The sequence below is a fragment of the Bradysia coprophila genome, chromosome II (assembly GCF_014529535.1).
Source record: "Bradysia coprophila strain Holo2 chromosome II, BU_Bcop_v1, whole genome shotgun sequence".
NCBI lineage: Eukaryota > Metazoa > Arthropoda > Insecta > Diptera > Sciaridae > Bradysia > Bradysia coprophila.
The window spans coordinates 4,558,989-4,580,254 of NC_050735.1; the positions used below are offsets into that span (position 1 = coordinate 4,558,989).

Here is a 21,266-nt window from a genome sequence, read left to right on the forward strand (position 1 = left end):
TAATCCTACAGTTAATGTTTTTGTACACGAATTTCAGATCTATTACATGGATTCGTACTAGATGGTTGAATCTGTCATTATTTCGCCACTTTGTGTATGAGTGCATATGTCTGTCTGTTCTTCATTTGTAAACATCTCTGTCAGACTTGAAAAAATTTTGTTACAAAAACTGCAGCAGAAATAGTGAAATTAGTTGTTTAAGATCTTCATCTTTTCCAAAGTAAATTAAAACTATCAAACGATATGGGAGCCGTCCTGGGCCTTTGTTCAGCTGCACAGGTAAACCATCAATCGACAATAAAAATCGATTTTCTTTTTGTCTGTTTTTCAAGTGAAATGACGCATTGCTTTCAAGCATATATACGAAAGTGCTATTGATTCACTCAATAACAAAGACATTTTTCCGTCTGCAATTTTTTTTCTTCTTTAGTTGGCCTGCTGTTGCACTGGAACTGCATGCTCGTTGTGCTGTTCAGCTTGTCCATCATGCAAAAATTCAACATCTACGCGTCTCATGTACGCTGTCATGTTACTTTTCGGAGCAATTGCTTCGGCAATTACATTAGCTCCAGGTTTACAAGAATGGTTAAAAGGTGTACCCTTCTGTAAAGACTCAACGGCAACGGCGAGCGCACTGATCTCTGACTCATACACTGCTGATTGTACTCAAGCTGTTGGGTAAATTTGATAACATTTGAACTCGTACAACAACAGTTTGTTGATTGATTGTCCATTCAGATATATGGCCGTTTATCGTATATGCTTTGCGTTGGTCTGTTTCTTTACACTGATGGCGGTAATTACCATCGGTGCAAGCTCGTCCAAAGATCCTCGAGCAGCGATACAGAATGGATTTTGGGCAATAAAGTATTTTATTGTGATTGGAATCACCATAGCAGCATTCTTTATACCGAAGGGTAGTTTCGGGACGGCCTGGATGTGGGTTGGATTGATCGGTAAATTTAATTTGTTCCACTCGATATGGCAGTTAGACAGGCTTACCGACTCAATATTGTCTTTTCGAAGGTGGTCTCCTGTTTATATTGGTACAATTGGTGCTGCTAATTGATTTCGCTCACAATTGGTCCGATGCTTGGATAGATAATTACCGAGAAACCGAATCAAGAGGATGGTTCTGCGCCCTATTATCAGCAACTGGTATTCAGTACATTCTGGCGATTGCTGGAGTCGTCCTCTTGTTCATCAATTTCACTCGGGTAAAATCAACCTAAACAGTTCCGCCATTACTCACCCACCTAACAATGTCACGTGATTTTACAGGGCGACGAAACGACCAGCTGTGGCCTGCCAAAATTCTTCATCTCAATCAATTTGATCCTCTGCGTCATCGTCAGCATTATATCGATTTTGCCGAAAGTTCAAGAAGCGTTGCCAAATTCCGGTCTGCTGCAAAGTGCTGTTGTCTCTTTGTACACCATCTATTTGACGTGGTCCGCTGCGGCAAACAATCCGAATCGAGCGTGTAATCCGGGATTTATAAGCATCATCGATGGACACAAAGAAAATAAGGTGGGCAGAGCGTTGCGGCAATTAAGAATTATTTCGTTTCGTTTACATTGCAATTCCGAATTTAGGCCGTTTTTGATACGTCCAGTATCGTCGGTTTGGTGGTTTGGATTCTGTGCATTCTGTACAGTTCGTTGAGATCGGCATCGCGAGTCGCTGGAATACCAGATGTTGAGAAACAAGGTACGGATACCAACAATATGTTGCCATTTTTTTGTGATGTTTTTTTTTTGTATACATTCCCGATCCACTGGTTGAACAGGTTCTTATATGTTTTTGGTTAAAAATTTCGTTTTGTCGTAGCATGTGTGTAGAGTAAAGCTAACGGTCCACCAATTTGGTTATTTTCTGAGTGTATTGTGGTAGTGGGAATTTGATGACTTCGTAACTAAACTCTTACAGGTGTGAAACAGCCTCAAATTCATTTTTCAATGTTTTCGACAAAATGGTGATACTCCTCTACCCAAGGTCCAGAATTAGTGACTTTTTTCATTTTTCCATGAATGAAGAGCAATGAAAGGCTTTTTACACATTTTGTCATGCAACGCCCGAACCCGAAGGGATTTTTTGAGCCAGTCTGGCACGGCTTTACTAGAAAATTTTATACAAAAGAGGAAATGTCTACATGCCATGGCATGCCATATGCATCGAAAACCGTACTTTTCATGTTTCAAGCACTACTTTCGACGGCCGCAGCATGTAAAACATATTACATAACTCGGTATAAAAATGAAAAGTCTGGTTTTCCTGTGTTTAATGACCTTGGCTACGCCTCGGATCAAAAAAATTCACACGAAAGCTCTACTTTTCATCGTTTTATGGCCTAGTCATGAAAAATACTATTAGTTCAGTAAAAAACTCAAGAAAATGGTGTCACATGACGTTTGAGTAGTCAGTGACCCCTCGCATGGTGTGGATTCAGTATGTCTAAGGGGTTGTACATTATCAAGAACTCGTACATGACAAAGTTAATTGAATCAATTCAAATAAAGATCCTCGAACATAGAGCAACACTGCTACTAACCATCCATAAGAAAGCTTTGAAGATTCATGAATGCATCATGCATCTCAGTTTAACGCTTTGTCCAGTGCTATTCATTACTAATGAACCTTTTGTCATCGACCAGTTGCCAATTGAAAAATCAAGTAGATTCTTCACGTCTTCACTCCAGGGCCTATTTTTTCAGAATTTTACTTCTGAAAATTCCTATAAAACCTGGAAAAGTTCAGAAAAATTCCAACCAAATATGTTCAGAACTTTTTCGGAATTTTCAGAATTAAAATTCCCAAAAATAAGGCCTGCTCTTCATTCATTTTTAATGTTTGTACGTCCCAAGTTGTTGTTGTTGCATTATTGACTATTCACGAAAGTTCCGACTGATTTTGAGTCTGAATGTTTATAACAGTTGCATGCTTCCATTACCTTTAACCCAATCTCTTATCATTGCCCTGCTGACATCAACATAATTCCGATCACTGTTTTACCATCGATAGATTTTAGAGTAAAAATGTAGAAACTTGTGTGAGTTAGTTAGACTCCTTCTGATTCTCGTATTCGTCTACCACTAACAACAAAATGGGAAATGTGTTCGAAAACTCGATTTTGTTCTTTTTCTGTTTTTGCTCAATCTATTCAGTCTTAACAGACAATGAGGAATCGAAGCCAGTATCTACGGACGACGGTCACAAAGTATGGGACAACGAAGAAAATGGCGTCGCATATTCATGGTCAATGTTCCATGTTGTGTTCATCACTGCCACTCTGTACGTTATGATGACCCTGACCAATTGGTATCAGTGAGTATTAATCCACTTTTTGTTGTTTGGCTTCTATCGATCCGATTGCTAAAGAACTTTTTTTTTGTCTTGTTCCTGGTGCAGACCGAATTCTACACTCGAAACATTGAATGCAAATGCAGCCTCTATGTGGGTCAAAATTGTGTCCAGCTGGTTGTGTTTGGCGTTGTACACGTGGAGTTTGATCGCTCCGATTGTTCTTCCCGATCGAGAGTTTGGAAGTAGTTTTTAAGGAATTTCTTCATCGGACTTTAAGATGTCCGTTTTGTGTATGTGAGATGGAGAGGTTTTTCTTTTGTAATCAAACAAACTTAACAACGCGATATTTATCCAATTAAATTAAGATTGAGTACCATATAGAGTGTGAGTCCCTGTCACCTTGGTATTGATATACGAGAAACGTGAAATTAATTTTTATTGATGTGATTAATGGATAGCCGATTTATGCATTAAGTCTGTAGGCATTTCATCTATAGGTGTTAACTATTCGCTTAATTAAAGCCAATGAATACAACAAATTGACTGAGTTTTCAATCACACAGTAGAGACGTTTGCTGAAGCATGAAACCTATTAATACAAAATGTCCGCTATTCGCCTTGAGTCCCTGATTTACAATAACAACGGTTTTGACATGTGGACCCGAGGCAAAGCAGATTCATTAAGTGGGAACAATGTGCTGATGAGGAATGTAGGTGATGGTAAAGGTGAAATTTGTGGTCGAAAAGTCAGTTATTTTCCTAACGCATGCTAAAATGCATTTTTAGCGAATGAGATGTTTCCAGTTCGAGCCGGAGACGAGTGCTGGAAAAGAATTTGCTAAAAAAAGCCTTTTAACATAGGTTAGGAACAACGTTTTTCCTAAACGACGTGGGAAATAAGCGACGAAGTCGCGATATTTTAACACTAAACTAGTTAGGAGAACTCACGTACACTGTGCGAATGGAGATCACGACTCGATCTTCTGTAAAAGGTTCTCTGTATCATCCCGAATGCAACCAGGGGTCAGACTTTTTTTTTCTTCCAAAAAAATCCTAAAATTAGATCCACCCTATGCAAAGCACCACCTATGAGCTGTCGCCGCAATCGCCCGGTGTAAATGTTAAATTTTTAACCCAGAAAATGCATTAAATCAAAAACTGCCATAGGAAAGAAGTTTTGTTGTCATTCTGAATGCACCTACAGTTAAAGGATCACTGATAACTGACTCCTCACCCATAGCAAACCCTCGGTGTTCGCAATTGTCCTAGGAACAAAAAGTTCCAGACTTTTTTTAAATCTTCAATTTATCAATCATCGATGTATAACAAGGTGTAATCTACTACAAAAATGTGTGATGATAGAATCGTAGCGAAAATGAGTGTGTGTGGAACAGCTGTTTCTGATGACATAATGAAGTAAACAATTTAATGAAAATAAACAGATAAATGGTCGTGTTTCGGTCGTGATCTTATTCAAAGAAGAAAATGGCTACGCAATCCGATAGACTAGAAAATTGTGCCCAAATGGTCGCCAAAGCACCTCGTATAGTTTGTTTTACCGGTGCCGGTATGTCAGCCGAATCTGGCATTGATACTTTTCGCGGTGGAAGTGGTCTGTGGAGTGGTGCTTTAGGTTACATAGTCTTGGGATGGTTTGGCACACCGGTCGGTTGGAAATGGACACCGGACTTTGCTTGGAGTAAATATATTGACCAGTTTTACAATCCGATACGCGATGCCCAACCGAATGACGGTCATCGAGCGCTTGTTGACTTACAGGTAATACATCCGGACCTGTGCATAATTACGCAAAATGTGGATGGTTTGCATCAGGAAGCTGGCTCGAATCCTGACAGAGTATTTGAAGTGCATGGAACAGTTCGGCGTAGTCGTTGTATTAAAAATGGTCACATTTACGACTTTGAGGGAAATATGAATTTGCCAAGGAAATCTCCTACATGTCGGGAAGAAGGATGCCGCTCTAAATTACGTCCCGATTGTGTGCTATTCACGGAAGGTATACCCAACAAGGAATGGATGCGAGCAGAATTTGCTACACGACAGTTGGGAAATGGTGATGTGATGATAATTGTTGGAACGTCGGCTCAAGTGTATCCGGCAGCAAGTTTACCGGAAATTGCATTTGAACGAGGTGCAACACTAATAGATGTGAATTTAGAGAGAATGAGCTCGGCTCCTCCGAGAAACTATGAATATTTGGGTGGTACTGCCGCAACAACTTTGCCAGAATTGGTGAGACGAGTGGGACAAATTAGAAAGTCGTCTCTATGAAATATAGAAGATATCACACAATCTTCGTTATACAATTAACATTAGTATATTGAGTAAGAACCATTTTCGTAGGAACGTTCCAATAGAAACTTTTAGTGGGAGGTCCAACGATTGTTAGATTGTGAACGTTCACAGTTCCCACGAAGATGATCTTTACTCCATACACTATTATGTAAAGCCTTTTAATCTGTGGATTATTTTTTATGTAATGAGGCTGTTGAGAAATTAAAGAAATCAAGACAAAATTGAAACGATTCAGTGAAATTTGTATTAATTTTTAAAAATCCAGTAAACACATCTTCTTTCAGCCAACTAGGGTGGGTCGTATAAAAATTAAAAATTTGCTTAGAACTTCGCGCGTGTATCGTTTTTGATAAGAAAATGAATTTATATTCAGAATTATACAAGTCCAATTCGATCATTTTTTGGATTTATTTTCACATTCTGAACTGAAGTCTAGAACAGCGTACACCTAAAAAATCAAGTTTATAGGCTATCAATGAGATTGAACCGATTAAACTTAAGAAAATTCAAAATGGCGGTAAACAAAAAAATGACCGATTTTATTGCCCAGCTTCTAACCACAATTTTCTTGATTTTACTGTGTTTGAGACTTTAATTCAGAATCCCGAAAGTAATCGAGAAAGCTGTGAATCAAGTTTTGAATAAGTTTTCAAATTTACAAAATTAACTCACCCAAAGCAAAGATCCCCACTGTGATTCCACAGACAATTCCGAATAATATGGGTTGCGATCTTAACATCCCACATGGCGTTTGGAGCTAGGTCATTATTATATTAGGTAAAATGCAGTTGTCAACAGCCAACCTAGCGTTAATAGCAACTTCCAGAACACCAATTCGCAAAACGAGATACGCTACAAAGACCTGCAATTTAATCTGTCGTGTTCTGTCGTAGTTGTCAATCTTGTTTCTGTTTACTCACTGGATAAGGAAAATTTATATCAATTTGTTGATGTGAAATTTCATTCTATTGCCTACTGGAAAATAGGTTGAAATTTAATACAAATTGGTTCTCACGTTCCGCAGACAAATGGAAATGAAGTTAGGTGTACGAAGTTGAGTAGGAAATTTTATAGAAAATTCCCTTGATTGGACCACATTCACTTCCTCCTAAAAGAATCTAAATATTGGTGTCATAGCTTATTGGAAAAGTCTCCTCGAGATCTAAGAAATCGGATAAAAGTTGCGGAATTTGTAAATTATCAAACAATAGCATTTGTGGAAAAGCAAAAAAAAAATCCCTAAAAAATATTCAGATTTTTTGCAACTATTGAGGGTTCGTTGTGCTGCATTTTATACAAATTATATATTTTCAAAATGTACAATGCATCAGACACTCAAACACAACTCTAGATAGGGAATTTAAGAAAATTTAAAGGAAAATGGTGAAGCAGTTGAAAAAATCCTAAAATATCAAAATAATAGTCGAAAAACTACCTTTTTGGTAAATTCCCGCACCTCTTCCAGGTGAAAAAACCTAGATTCCTTGGAAAAAACTAGGAAACCGTAATATTGTTTTATAGCGCCGACGACGCATATCAATTCCTGACAGTTCAACCGGTTCAACCACAAAACAATACTTTGGCAAAACGTCAAATGTTTATATATTTTTACGGGTTTCGCAACAGAAGAAGGAACAATGTCTCTACAATCAACATCTAAGGCCCAATCATTAAACGACGATAGTTCACGTCAAGAACCACCGCAATTCTAACTACGTAAAATGAGTCAAACTGAATAGCAACTTGCAGACAATGAAATATCCGATTTGACTGCAACGGTATCGCAGTACACAATCAAGGAAGAGGAAAAAGCAAATGATTTAGACATCGATCCAACGAAGAATTCAGCAAGGTGTGGTATTGTCGATGGTGAACATTTATCGGTGAATTCGTGCAAAGGAACGCAAATGGAGGCTGTTAACTCATCTGATAGGAACGCAGTTGAAACATTAACAGATTCAACGGATGTCGAACCCGGCGAACACATTCCAACGGTCACAAAAGATGAGGCAAAGAATGGATTAGCCGATGATCGATCTAATAACACAACCCACATTCGCATTTCCAATTTTTCCGAATCAATGGCATTGCCTGATTTAATGAAATTGCTCAAACCAATTGGCCCTTCTAAAAAAGTCTATTTGGCACGCGATCGTGCCAGTGGTTTGTGTAAAGGATTTGCTTTTGTTAATTTTAGATCACCCAAAAGTGCTACAAAAGCTATTAAGATGCTGAACGGTCAGTTATACGACGATAAAATGTTGAAAGTCGAATATTCGACACCAAAAACGAAGCAAAAATAAACTCCGTAATCATTTTCCCCATTTTTCTTTCGGTAATTTATTTTTTATTAGGAGTTAAGAGTGTCATTTGAGCACATAATATTAAAATAAATATTAAATAAAAATCAAATATTTATAACATAGTCAATGATTTCTGTGAACCGGATGACCACTTCGATATGTTAACAGCCTGCATCATTTTTTGCCCATATGAAAACGTCATGGTATCTAACAACTCACTGACGTCGAAAAAATCATTCGGAATGTACGAGAAAAGCTCATAAAAAAACTGGTTACGATGCAGAATTTTGAAGATTAGATAGTAAGTGTTTAAGTGTTTAAAAGGTTAGTTTAGCGATGAGGTGGGAAATTACAGGCCCCACTTTCGGGTGATTTTGCTATGATTACATTACCTTCAGTGTTTATATACTTGGTGGTAAGCTGATCAACTAACCTGGTGCCATCTATGATGTACTAGGAGCTAAACAAGAAGGAGTCGAATACCGGTTCTTCCAATAATATATTTGCCGATAGGCCTTGCGAAAGCTCTACACTCTTAGGGTTCCCATTCGTCCTCTTTTTAGAGGACATGACCTCTTTTTTCATCTCGTTCTTCTTTTTTACAAAAATTCTAGGAACATCACTTTTTTGAAGACGTCGTCTTTGTCCTCTTTTTTCAGCTCTTCTTATTATTTAAGTAAATTTGATGCAGCTCGTACCTAAAGAACGAAAAATTTTCGTTGCCCGGATTTAACTAATAATCTTCTCTGTCAGAGAATCTCTGAACGGTAATCAAACGAAATCTTCATCACAAAAAAAAAAATTCGCTCGCTCCGCTCGCATTCTTTACCACCTCATTTTTTCATACATTACAATAAAAGTTAGTCATTTCACAAGAACAGCGTAGCGTTGTATGAGATACCAAAGATCACGCAAGGATAAGGTAAAACGAAGTCTGTATTCAGGTAATATGGAGTGGATGTTATCACTGATAAAGAATCCAAAAGAATATCAGGAAGATTGCAATGCATATTGTACAGAGAATTTTTTGTTTTTAGCATGAACTGGAGTAAATTACACAGTAGTTGCACAAAGAGCATGTACAGTTGCTGTAATTCCGTGTCAGAAATTCACTTTTCGTCCTCTTCTTTGAATGTCAAGGCGTCCTCTTTTTGTCCTCTTTTTTGATGCCGAAATGTCCTCTTTTTCAAAATTAAAAAATGGGAACCCTAACGCTCTCTACACTTTAACTTGATTTGAACCAATTCATTCAGTTTGGTTGTGTCCACAAATCTGACAATCGGTTAAAATCCCTGTGCAGTTCAGTTTTGAACTCACACACTCTCAATCGAGTGGTGGAAAGCAGTCTTGTTAACCACTTCACTATTGAGCCGTCATTGATCTATAAATTACACTATTGAAAAATTGAAAGCAAAGTCCTTCGATGTTTCATTTTTAGAAACCTCAATAAATTCTTTATTCAACAAATTTATTAATTTTAATTTGATGTTGACAAGCAATTAATGTGATTTATTTTAATAAAATTTCATAAGAAAAATTCATTGGTGGTTATGACGCTCTGATTTCGGAAGATTTTTTTTATCTATTCAAAATGTTAACATTATTTTGCATTGTGTAGTTTAATAATATATAGTGTCTAATATAGGAAACAGAAAACATTACTCGAATCCAACAAACAATTTCGTCTCCGCAATGTACAATATCAAAAATATCAAACACGACAAATAAATTCGACTCGACTCTTTTTAAGCTCGTTCGTTAATATACATCACAACAACAAAAAAGAAACAACCAAATTGGAAATTATTAAATTCATTTTTCAATCTTTACCATGGGTTAGTGTCAATTTAGTGCCAATTTAACTACAATTCGTGTTGTGTACACAGTACACTATAATTTATTATTCAAAATTTATTAGCTATACGTACGTACCAGTTACATTGTATAACACAATACACACGTCTTTTACAAATATACCCAAACATTTCAAACAAAACAATAAATTATAAAATGATAATAATTAGTCAGGCGCATTAACTTGACGATAAATTTGGTGATAACATCAATGTTTGTATTTGATTTTACCGGCTTGTCTCTGTTCTTTGAGTATAAGATTTGAGATGACCGATTGCCGAACAATACTTTTATCACACTCGGGTGCATGTAATTTTTGACTTGACCCACTTGAAGCGATGAGAAAGGTACTGAGGGTATCTACTACTTTCAAATGACTTGATAGGTTTTGTTCCCTAGATCTCTAAACCATCAGACTCAAACATTAATCATAGCCTGTCAGACAGCCAGTGATGAGCCATTAAAAGTCGAAAATGTGGTTATCCTACATCCAATTGACCCCAGCTTTCCAATGAACCAATGGAAACCCATATCTTCCTGCGCCATAAAGAATCTGTATTTTCTATAATCTTTGATGGCATATCCCCAGAAATCTACGAGGTTGAGATTTTTAATGATTTTCTGAGGATTTTCAAACGGTTTTTCTTAACCGTTTTTGCTTGATTTTTCACCGATTTTAAAGATTTTCTATTTACGTTTTGTATTTCCATCGATGTTGTTTAGTTTTTCGATGACTTTTTAAGAATTTTCTGATTTCCAAGTTTATCTGCTACTCGATTATAAACTTCGTTTCGGAACTACGTTTTCCTACTGAAACTACAAATAGGTCGACCGCGGTCAAAAGTCAGTATTATTTGAAATTTTAGGTCAGGTAATTTTGTAAAACAGACCTGACACAGGCTCACCGTTAGCAGATGCGACCAACGACATATTAAATTATTAAAGAATTTCCTACTTTCGTCACCTAAAATTAGCCTTTTGCGCCCAACGACCCAAATGCACCTGACCTGAATCTGGTTTCTATAAAACCTGACTTTTTCATACAAAATTTCAGGTCAGGTCTGGTTTCAGGACATATCGATACTGATAACTATAATCAGGTTTCCTAATTTGGTCACCTAAAATTAGCCTTTTGCCCTCAACGAACTAAATGCAGCTGACCTGAATCTGGTTTCAATGAAACCTGTCAGTTCAGGCTTCAAGTAACCTGACTTTTTCATACAAATTTTCAGGTCAGGTTTTGGTTTCAGGTAAAATTGATTCTGATCACTATAATCAGGTTTCGGGTAAAATCAGCATACGCCAAATTTGATTGAATCAGGTCAAAACCGGTTCAGGTCAAAATAAACGTCTCAGCGTAGGTACTCTACGATACGCATTTTTGCTAAATCATTTCTTATGATTCCAATTTTCAATTTAAAAATGTTCGCACCAAATTTTACCATTTAGTAAAATGCACCCTGACTTTGACATACTCTTGTGACTTAAATGCTATTAATATACACCGAGAGTGACATGGAATTGTTGTATACAATTTTTTTTTCGGACACACGGACACAGAAAAATCTATTTTTATAAAAAGAAAATTTGACAAAAATATTTTTAATTAAAATTGTATGAGGAAGATCACATTGATAAATTTTACGTTGTGTTCCATAAATTGTAGAACGTTTAGAGCATCATTATGAATTGGACAGTCCATCATTAAAATTTGTTCCATTCATTAATTGATTGATTTCGTTTTTTTTTTGCTTAATATAATACAATGGTAGAATGTATAATACAGTTCCGGTAAATCTGCACGTTTGATGAAAGTTCAATAAATATTTCAATTGGAAAATGGTGAAAACGAATATTTAAAAATAAAAATTAAAAGTAAATCTGAAAAGGCATTTCATGTTCATTTATAGTTCCATAGTCTATTCTAAGTCTTAGGTAGCATAGGTAGACCGAAAATTGAGCAATTAATTTCAATTTTTATTCGTTCCGAAACCCTGAAAATCGGACGCTTCCGATTCCTCATCCTCTTGGACACCAATGCAATGTATACCATTACGTAACATTGGCGTCCCCTTACCTTTGCCCAGCACACGTGCGGTCACAATTAATTTCAGCAATTCTTCCGAATTTGTCGAATTTATCAATTTCAATTCTTCCTTCAGCAGCTTCTCTTTATGAGCAAAATATTCCACCTTCAGGTCGATGAAATCCGATTTTTCCGCATTTTTGCCACTGAATTCCACCAATTTACAGTGAATGTTCGGTATGGTGTCATTTTCGGGAACTAGTGTTATCGGTTCGGCGTTGCATTTGAATAGTGTGGCCGGTAGTTTCAGTTCGATCAAATATCTATGGTTGATTTGTAGAAAGCCCAAATGGACGACAATACTGTCGCCGGACTTTTGATATGTTAAACTGTTCTCACCTTCGAATTCATCCTTCAATGTGGTCGTGTCGAAATGAACATGGTGTTCTGAAAGAGTACAGAAAGAAAACGGTAAATGATTAGACGTAATCGAGGTATATATCGATCATTTGGCGGGTAATTAGATTTCCTATATTGGCCTTCGACGTTCACATTCCTCAACATTCCTCCATTAAACAACGGTATAAATCTATGTATATGTGTAGATACATTGGCAGGAAAAGCAAACAATCAACAATGTAAACATTTTCCACTTTATCAATTTCGATTTTTATTTTCTTTTATTTTTTCAAACACATTTGCTATCCAAGCGCAAGTACACATGAATGAAAAGTACGTGTAGTGTATGTGTAGGTATGTGCTGATTGTAAAAAGATATATTTTTAGCTTCTAAGGCGTCGATGATAAAGAGTTGGATAATTCAATTATTCGCTTTCTTCTTCTTCTATTTGATATCTACCTACAATCGTCACAAGGTGCAAATGTTTACTCAGAATTAGTTACAGCTATATCCACACACAATACGTCTATTCGATATGCTATCGAATAAGTTTCATTGAAGAATTTCGCAATTCAAACAACGTTTTGTCATAATTCCGGTTTCAATTTGGCAAACAACAGACGCAGATTGTATCCTCAAGATAGTTTAACCATCACGGCACCGATGAATGGTACGGTCACATTTTTCTTTGATTATCAACATCTTGGTGAATGCAGATGTTAACCAACGAATCGATTTCCATTGTTATATTATTGTCGTAGTCAGAGATTCAAGGTAGTTTCCGTGGAATTGATGGTCAAAATAGGACATTTGTATGCAATATGCATCATCTTTGTGAATTGATTCTCATCAATTACATTGTGGAAGCAAATAGCAAGATATCGAGTTTCTTCGATTGAATAATAATTATTTTAACCGGGCGTTTCAGAATAGAACGAAATATTGTCTTATAGAGGTGTGCAAACCGCCAGAAAACACACCGCCAGCGGTAACCCGACTCGGGTTAGGTTTTGGGTTTTCAAGTTCCTTTGGGCTAGGGTTCCCATTGTTCAATTTTGAAAAAGAGGACATTTCGGCATCAAAAAATAGGACAAAAAAAGACGCCTTGACATTCAAAAAAGAGGACAAAAGTGAATTTCTGACACGGAATTACAGCAACTGTACATGCTCTTTGTGCAACTATTGTGTAATTTACACCAGTTCATGCTAAAAACAAAAAAATCTCTGTACAATATGCATTGCAATCTTCCTGATATTCTTTTGGATTCTTTATCAGTGATAACATCCACTCCATATTACCTGAATACAGACTTCGTTTTACCTTATACTTGCGTGATCTTTGGTATCTCACACAACGCTACGCTGTTCTTGTAAAATGACTAACTTTTATTTTAATGTATTAAAAAATGAGGTGGTAAAGAATGCGAGCGGAGCGAGCGAATTTTTTTTGTGATGAAGATTCCGTTGTATTACCGTTCTGCGATTCTCTGGCAGAGAAGATTATTAGTTAAATCCGCGCAGCGAAAATTTTTCGTTCTTTAGGTATGAGCTGCATCACTTAAATAAGAAGAAGAGCTGAAAAAAAGAGGACAAAGACAACGTCTTCTTCAAAAAGGTGATGTTCTTAGAATTTTTGTAAAAAAGAAGAACGAGGTGAAAAAAGAGGACATGTCCTCTAAAAAGAGGACGAATGGGAACCCTACTTTGGGCTCCCTTGGGCTCAGGTTTCAAAATCTAACATTCGGGACATGTTGTATAAAATGTTGTACAAAGGAATCGGGTCACGATTTAACGGTTTTATTTAAATATATTTTATCTAGGCCGGGCCGAAGCGGGTTTTCAAGAAACGTCGGCCCGCATACCTCTAATATTGTCAGATATTATTGACAGGCAAATATTCCAAATCGAATGTGGAAAGCATCACACTCTTTTCGCTACTCATACCCAATAATTCGATAAATTATTAATTTTATTTGTCATCCTAAAAATAGACATTTACCACGGAACACTTTCGATCGGGTTTTATTTTAAATATTTAATTAGCACGATGAAAGATTGCTCACAGCTTCGGTTAATGCAAACATGATGTAATTTAAACAAATCAAATGAAAAGACTCACGGAAATATGAAGATCTTATAGAAAGCTGAACTTTTAGGTGTATTGTGTTGGGAATAGTACAGGTCCCGTTCTATCATATGACAAAATATTGGTTCTTGCGTCATTAATAAGTCAACTATATCACCGCAGGTGATAGTCGGTCAGACAATCACAAATACTCATATTTCTGGTGATGCATAATTATTTCAAATGAAAAATGTAAAGCGTGGCTCCATCAGCCTGTTATCAGCAGGTCCCCTCATTAATTGGGACATACGGTAAAAAGAATCGACGAAACTCAAATCTATTTCATCTACGTGCCAGATTGAATGGAGCAATGGAGCATACGAATTAGTATGATGACCCCCGATGCATTAGTCTGATGCCAATAAATAACAGAACAATCCAATTTTTAAGGACATCACAAGGAGTATAACGAAAACTTCATGGAACACCGGAACGTAAAAAGGTGCAAAATGTGTATGGTGTTTTATATACGCATTATTGTAGCAATGTCCTTGGTCTCTAACATCAGTTGCAATGGCAAAATACGTAAACACTTACCTGTATTTTCCAATGAAGCAGCCATAATTTGAGTTGAGTATCTGACCGGATTTTATCACTTATTTAATCAGAAAATCTTATCGGAGCGCTTCTTTTACCACAAAATTCGAATGTCATACAACGTAAAACTAATAAAAAATCAATCTCATAAAAAAATGTACCAACCACGAAATGACCCTATACATTCACACGCACAAACTGAACTGAATTAATGCCGCACACATTTGATGATGCACTTTGTTTGACTGGAAAACTTTATCGATTTAAAAAAAAAATCTTATCAAACACAATAAATCGATTATTTTGTTCAGGAGAATAGCTCATACATTCAGCGTTTGGCAGCAGGCACTTGTTTAACGAATTGATACGGTGAGAAGCATACAAAACGGACTATTTCATTTAATTTATGTGTTTGCGAATGTAACGACGTATTGCGGTTTGAAATTTCTATTTATTTTGTTGATCAGCTGGACTCGCTCGATGGCATATTTCGAGGTTTTTGACATTTACTTTGACATTCGAATGTGGCGAAAGTTCGACATAACGAAACGGCGGCAAGACAATGTTATTTTGAATTTTGCCAACTGACAAAGAATATGTGGTATCTAATGCAGGGTAGGGCAGGTCGGATTGAACAAATGATTATACGGACTCAAAATATTGGTTGGCCATTTGCAATAAAAAAAGGCAAAGGCAAATCAAGAGGATATGTTATAATAAAAGCATCCTGCTTCCCAAATATTAGGTTGAGAGTCAGTAGCGTCAGTAGTCAAGCTTTAAAGAAAATTCATCAAAATTCGAACAACAAGACAATGTAGAATTAAGACGAATCAACACAACGATAAATTTCAGGCTAAATTTGTGTGCAAAAATAATATAATTTCTATGGTAACTATCATATGTATTATGGTTTATTTGTGTCCTTACTGGAAAAAGTGGGACCACCGTTATCGTTTTGTGTCAAAATGTGTTTTGTCTTTGAGTAATAAATATTATACACCTGTTTCCAAATGTTTATTTTGACGAGTTGGTGATCCTAAGCGTGGTGATTGATTTTATTTTCCAGCTCACTAGTACATATTAGACCGCGCTTAAATTTTTTTCCGGCCGCGCGTCCAGTGGTCCAGTCCAGTGATCTCTTGGTACAATAAGTGAGTCTTCAGTTGTCTTACTTGTCTTATCAACATCGTCATTTAAGAGTATCGGGGAATCTGACACACTGTGCCAAAACAACGCACTTTTAAACTATGTAGAAGGTGAACACGCAAGTTTATCGATGAAAATGCTTTTTAGCCATGACATTGATGTAATGACTCCTTTTACAAAATTTTGGTATGGAAAAATCGTGTGCGAGTTCACCTTTTACGTAGTTGAAAAATGCTTTGTTTTAGCACCGTGTGCCAAATTACCCCACGTCCATATAAGTACTCCTCTGACAGATATACTTTTTCAATGAATTTTTCTATCTTTATGCCCTCTGGCCTGACCTGACCTCTGACCTGACACAATCAAGCCTGGTGCTTTTGCACACGACCAGAAGGATGTGAACGTTGGAACTTTGGTAGCAGAAAGTGTTACCGACAGAGCCGCCTTTTGATCCTCCAAGTTATGTAATGGATGTGAGTCCAAAAATAACAACGCTGGCCCGCAACTTGACATGTACAACTTAAAACTAACAATATTCTGGTAATCGAATATGTCAATAATTTGCTTACTGAATTGTCATGGAAAAGGGAAGAGTGATTCTGCTCTGTTTGTTTAGTTGTGTTCGATTGAACTTTACTTGCGAGCTCAGGCTCCTTTTGTGAGTAAAATTTGTTTGTTGAATGTTAACGCCACCCCTGGAAAATGATAAAATAGAAAAAAATATTTTCACACAATCTGTTAATTTAATCGATTCCAAACACATTTTAAAACATTTTGGTCCAAATGTGAAAAACCACTTATAACAGCAAAAATATCTCAATTTCAGTTTTCATTTCCATACAAAATCGCAAAATGAAAAGATCGTAACAAAGGAGAAAAAAGCTCTCTCTGACATATAAATTTATATCCACTCCATTAGGATTTGCTACATAGGTCCTTCTTTGTAGCGCACAGATCGTAAAAAATCCACTCATAGTGGCGATTCGATGAGATTTTCTCTCTTTTGTTCTGATGTCAGTTTTTTAGTTTTTTTTGATCAATTTGTTTAAAAAAGTGTATAGAATCGAATCGCATTAACATATTTTTGAAATTTTACTATTCTGTTAAGGCCATTCTAATCCTAATGAATTCTAATTGAAGAAAACGACTTTCCTAAGAAAGTCATACAAAATCAAGTAAAAAACGAACTGATAAGAACAAAAGAGAGGAAAGCGAAAGAGAGAAAAAGCGCATTCGCCACTAATTGCGTGGATTGACGGTAGGAAATACCAGAGCTTTAAAAGCTTTAAATAAAATTTACCATAATACACGCAATTAGTGGCGAATTTTCCTATGTTATATTGAGCTTTTATCTCTTTTGTTCTTATATGTCAGTTAGTTTTTTTCTTGATTTTGTATGAAAATGAAGACAATTTTTTTTGAACCAATAAGGTAAGCGAGGGTATAGCTGACCGTGCAGGTGTACCTGACCAGCTACATCATTTATTAGTTTTGGAAAATAATTACAAATGAAAATACGCAAGTTAACGTTATAATTAATCTTTAGAGCCTAAAGATTAATTTTTTTATGAAAATATTGCGATTATTATGTTTACTTATTTGATAAAACCGTAAAATGAAACCAGTGCACCATCTCAGTACAAAGTTGCACATTTCTTAAGATAATCGTAAGATTGGTGTGGTCTAATTTAAGGTTTTTATTGACAAAAGAATTATTAATGGACAAAGTTTTGGTGTTTTTAGGTAGTAAATAGTTCGACAATTAATATTATTAACATAAATAGCGTCTAAAAGTTAATATTTGATTAATTACATGGTGGTCAAAACATTGCATCAAAAATATGCCATGTTTGTGTAGTTGACCGCACCAAATTCCGTACATTTTTCTTCATGTGACAAATTCACCTTCCATGTGCATTGTTGTGATTAAAATTCGTTGATATTTTGTGTTTTTATGAGTTTTTATCATTGAAATTGGTTAATATCAGTGAATTAAGAGTGAAAATGTGTCGAATAATGCGAAATTATTGCGAAAAATGTGAAAATGTCTTAATTTTGTAGCGGTCAACTACTGCAACAAGACTGGTCAGGTCCGTTTGTTAGTGGTCAGCTACTGCATCAAAAACAGTGCTTCAGTAAAATCAGTTTTTTACAATAAAAATTAATTAATTGTCAATATTTCTGATATTCTACGGAATGGGAACAGATCAAATTAAATTCTGACGAAGGAAAAACTTAGCTTCATCGAAATCATCCTGAGATACTGATGACCAAAGTTGAAAAATTGCTTAGCCGGTCAGCTACTACCTCGCTTACCTTATGTTTAAAATAATAAAATAAAATAAAAAACAACTTGCAGCACCCTGGGAAAAAGAAATTTTTGCAAATGGCACACCGTTCACAATCGCGATTATTTTCATTTTCACAAGTAACATACCTTGGGCTCTGGCTCCCTCTCGACAAAATAAAAATCTCCAAACAAGGAATGTACTGTGCTGTGCTGTAAGCTCAATCTGACATAGGCGAATTCGCCACTAATTGCGTGGATATAGTCATTCGAATACTCTAATATCCGGTGTGGTCTCAAAAGCTCGTAGATATTCTGTTTCGATTCATCCGACGTTCCAATCTCATATGACTTCGCATTTATTTTGCGTGTTCTGCAGAATACCGTTGTAATTATCTCTTTATGGTGACCTTACGGCCATGCCATTTGCGATGCAATTAAGGTCCGTCATAATCATAACATTAGTCGCCATATGAAAAGCTCGGTTCATAATGTGAAGCAGACGCAATTTTCAACTTTACTCATCGCCACGTTATTTTTTTGATTATTAATTTAGTATTTTCCATATTATTTTATATCGGAATATAAATAAAATTTAATAACAATATCCCAAACGAAAACACAATGGATCGATCAATAAATTATATAATTATAGATTGGGCGCAAATTGGTTTGGTTAGTTGATTGTTATTTTCGTTGGTTTTTATTTGTTGTTGTTGTTGTTCATCATCATATACCATACTTCTTTCTTTCTTTTCACGGTGTTTGCGTTCCGGATGAATGGATAATTTTTGTGTTAAATAATTACATTGTGTGTAAGTTAAATGGTTCAACAGAATTTTATTTTTTAATTATTTCAATATATTGTTGAGGGTAAATGATTTTTCGATGAAAAATTAATTGGTTTGGTTTGTCGGTTAGAAAAGCGACTCGGTTTTTTTTCAGCAATTTCAAGATTTACGTGATAACCAAACAATATTGCTGAGTAATTTATTGTTAACGAAGTGAGTACACGTTCATGTCAAAAATTTAGCCTTGTGATTGTCGAAAGTTGGAATAGACGGAGTGAAGCAAAGAAGTGGCTTTTCGAAGAAATGTGTGAATCCAATCTTTATCTTTCCAATAACTTGAATTCAAATAAAAAGATTGGAAATCTATTACACTTATCTATCGATAATGGATATGGTTTTAATTGTATAGAAGGCTTTGCTTAATGTAGGAATAGTTGCTTCCTGCTTCTGAAAAAAAGCTTGACTTCTAATCTTGTTGTCGTGAAAGAAAATGTCGTGGCTCTTACTTCTTGCGGCTTTAGTACTTTTAACAGATTATTGCAAAATCTTTTACCTCATTTTTCTTTAGCATACATTTTGCTATAAAAGGAAAAAAATGGTGCTCATAGTTATCGTTGACGTTCATAAAACAGATGCCATAGCTGTTAACCTATTACAGACGGCAAGCATATGACCAGTATTATTATCTGGTCTATTACTTCCATCGATCAAATTATTTTTAATCTGCTGATTTCAAATCTTGTACTTCAATTTTTTAACATGTATTTTACTGTATAAAGAACCATATTACCCAGAGCTTGTCATTATTTTGGTCATTGTTATCGATAACAGATGAATAGCCATATGTGACAGGTTAAACGGTGATGGTCGTTTTTACCGAAATCGGACGTATTTTCCAGCGGATTTTTTTTTTGTATGCCATTAGAAGCCAAAACCACTTTCAAGAAAATCGTTTTCCCTTTAGAGGCCGTTGTTGGGATGTGATCGAAAATTTAAAACACTTTTCTTCATATTTCTCCAGGTACACAAAAGGTATGCATGGTCGTGTGGGGTGTCATTGGAAAAGTAATTGCATTGCACACACTTTCAGTAAGGAACTGAAATTGGTGCAGGGAAAATGTTTTTAGATCAAATCTTCGTGTAGTTATTCGAGTGAGTCTCAAATTTTCACTTCAAAGGAACATTCAGGCTTGATGTCATTTCAAAGCTGAAGCTTCGCCGAAATATTCAAATTTTTACCATAGTTTCAATTGCTCCAGAGAGATGCCAATATGACGACTGGGTCGTTTCAACGGAACGGATAGAGGAAATTTGCCGAATGATTTTGAAATTGGTTGAGAGAAAATGTATTGAATTCTCACTCAAAAACCCAACTGTCACTCGACATATTCCCTCTATCCGTCGAAACGATCCAGTTGCCATATTAGCATCTCTCTGAATTGCTCATATTTCGTCGTGTATGAATTTCCAACCAAATATGATCTCTTTTATGACCTTATTTGTCCCCAATGGTACATGCAATTACCTTACAAATGACACCCAACAAGACAAGGTACCTTTTGAGTACCTGATGAGTGATGATCCACAGGAAAAATAAATGTTTTTAATAAATGATGGAATTTGTTTATGTACTGTCCGTTTGACAAGAGGATCGCCACGGTTCAGCAGGGGGTTTTGAACATTTGTTTTTTACACGTTGGCACACGTGCTCTTGTCAGATTCAAGATTCTTTTTACGAAGGTTACGCTGATTATACTTTGTGAAAAAGGCCAATACCTTGCAAATATGTCACATCTTGGACAGAATTTGACACTGCAATATCTGCAACATGAAAAAACTAAATGTTCGAAACCCCCTGAAACCCCGTGCTTCCACCTACGTAATATACACAAACTAGGTGAGCCAATATTAATTTATTTGCAATCACAACAACGACCTCGAAAGAGTTGACGTTTTTTAAAAATGGATTTTGGTCTCTACGGTCCATCAATACCTCACTCGGGATAAACAAAAAATGGCACTGGAAAATAAGTCCGATGGCAGTAGGATTTTTCCGTCTTTATATTGGATGATATTAGCAGGACCAATAAATAGTTGGTGATAGAATTACCGTGAAGGACGTGTGAATTCGAACAAATTTGATTTCGTTTAATTAAGTGATTATCTCTTTCGTAAATT

The 21,266-nt window shown here is 36.0% G+C and overlaps 2 protein-coding genes across 3 annotated transcripts; one reads left to right on the top strand and one right to left on the bottom strand.

Annotated features, from left to right (window-relative positions):
- The first annotated feature begins 98 nt into the window (after positions 1 to 98).
- On the top strand, positions 99 to 3,842 carry LOC119067808 (probable serine incorporator). 2 transcript variants are annotated; one of them, XM_037170961.1, is made up of 8 exons: positions 99 to 279; positions 431 to 678; positions 739 to 956; positions 1,027 to 1,217; positions 1,282 to 1,530; positions 1,596 to 1,710; positions 3,165 to 3,324; positions 3,409 to 3,842. In XM_037170961.1, exons 1-8 carry the CDS (start codon positions 244 to 246, stop codon positions 3,554 to 3,556), a joined length of 1,365 nt encoding a protein of 454 aa, XP_037026856.1. In that variant the 5' UTR covers positions 99 to 243; the 3' UTR covers positions 3,557 to 3,842. The 2 variants fall into 2 exon arrangements, with proteins under 2 accessions (XP_037026856.1, XP_037026866.1); XM_037170971.1 differs by having other exon boundaries at positions 101 to 279; positions 3,174 to 3,324.
- Positions 3,843 to 9,353: 5,511 nt separating this feature from the next.
- Positions 9,354 to 15,332, bottom strand: LOC119067819 (UPF0687 protein C20orf27 homolog). Its single transcript, XM_037170985.1, has 2 exons — positions 14,865 to 15,332; positions 9,354 to 12,249 (listed from the first exon to the last, which is right to left on the bottom strand). Exons 1-2 carry the CDS (start codon positions 14,887 to 14,889, stop codon positions 11,747 to 11,749), a joined length of 528 nt encoding a protein of 175 aa, XP_037026880.1. The 5' UTR covers positions 14,890 to 15,332; the 3' UTR covers positions 9,354 to 11,746.
- Positions 15,333 to 21,266: the final 5,934 nt, after the last annotated feature.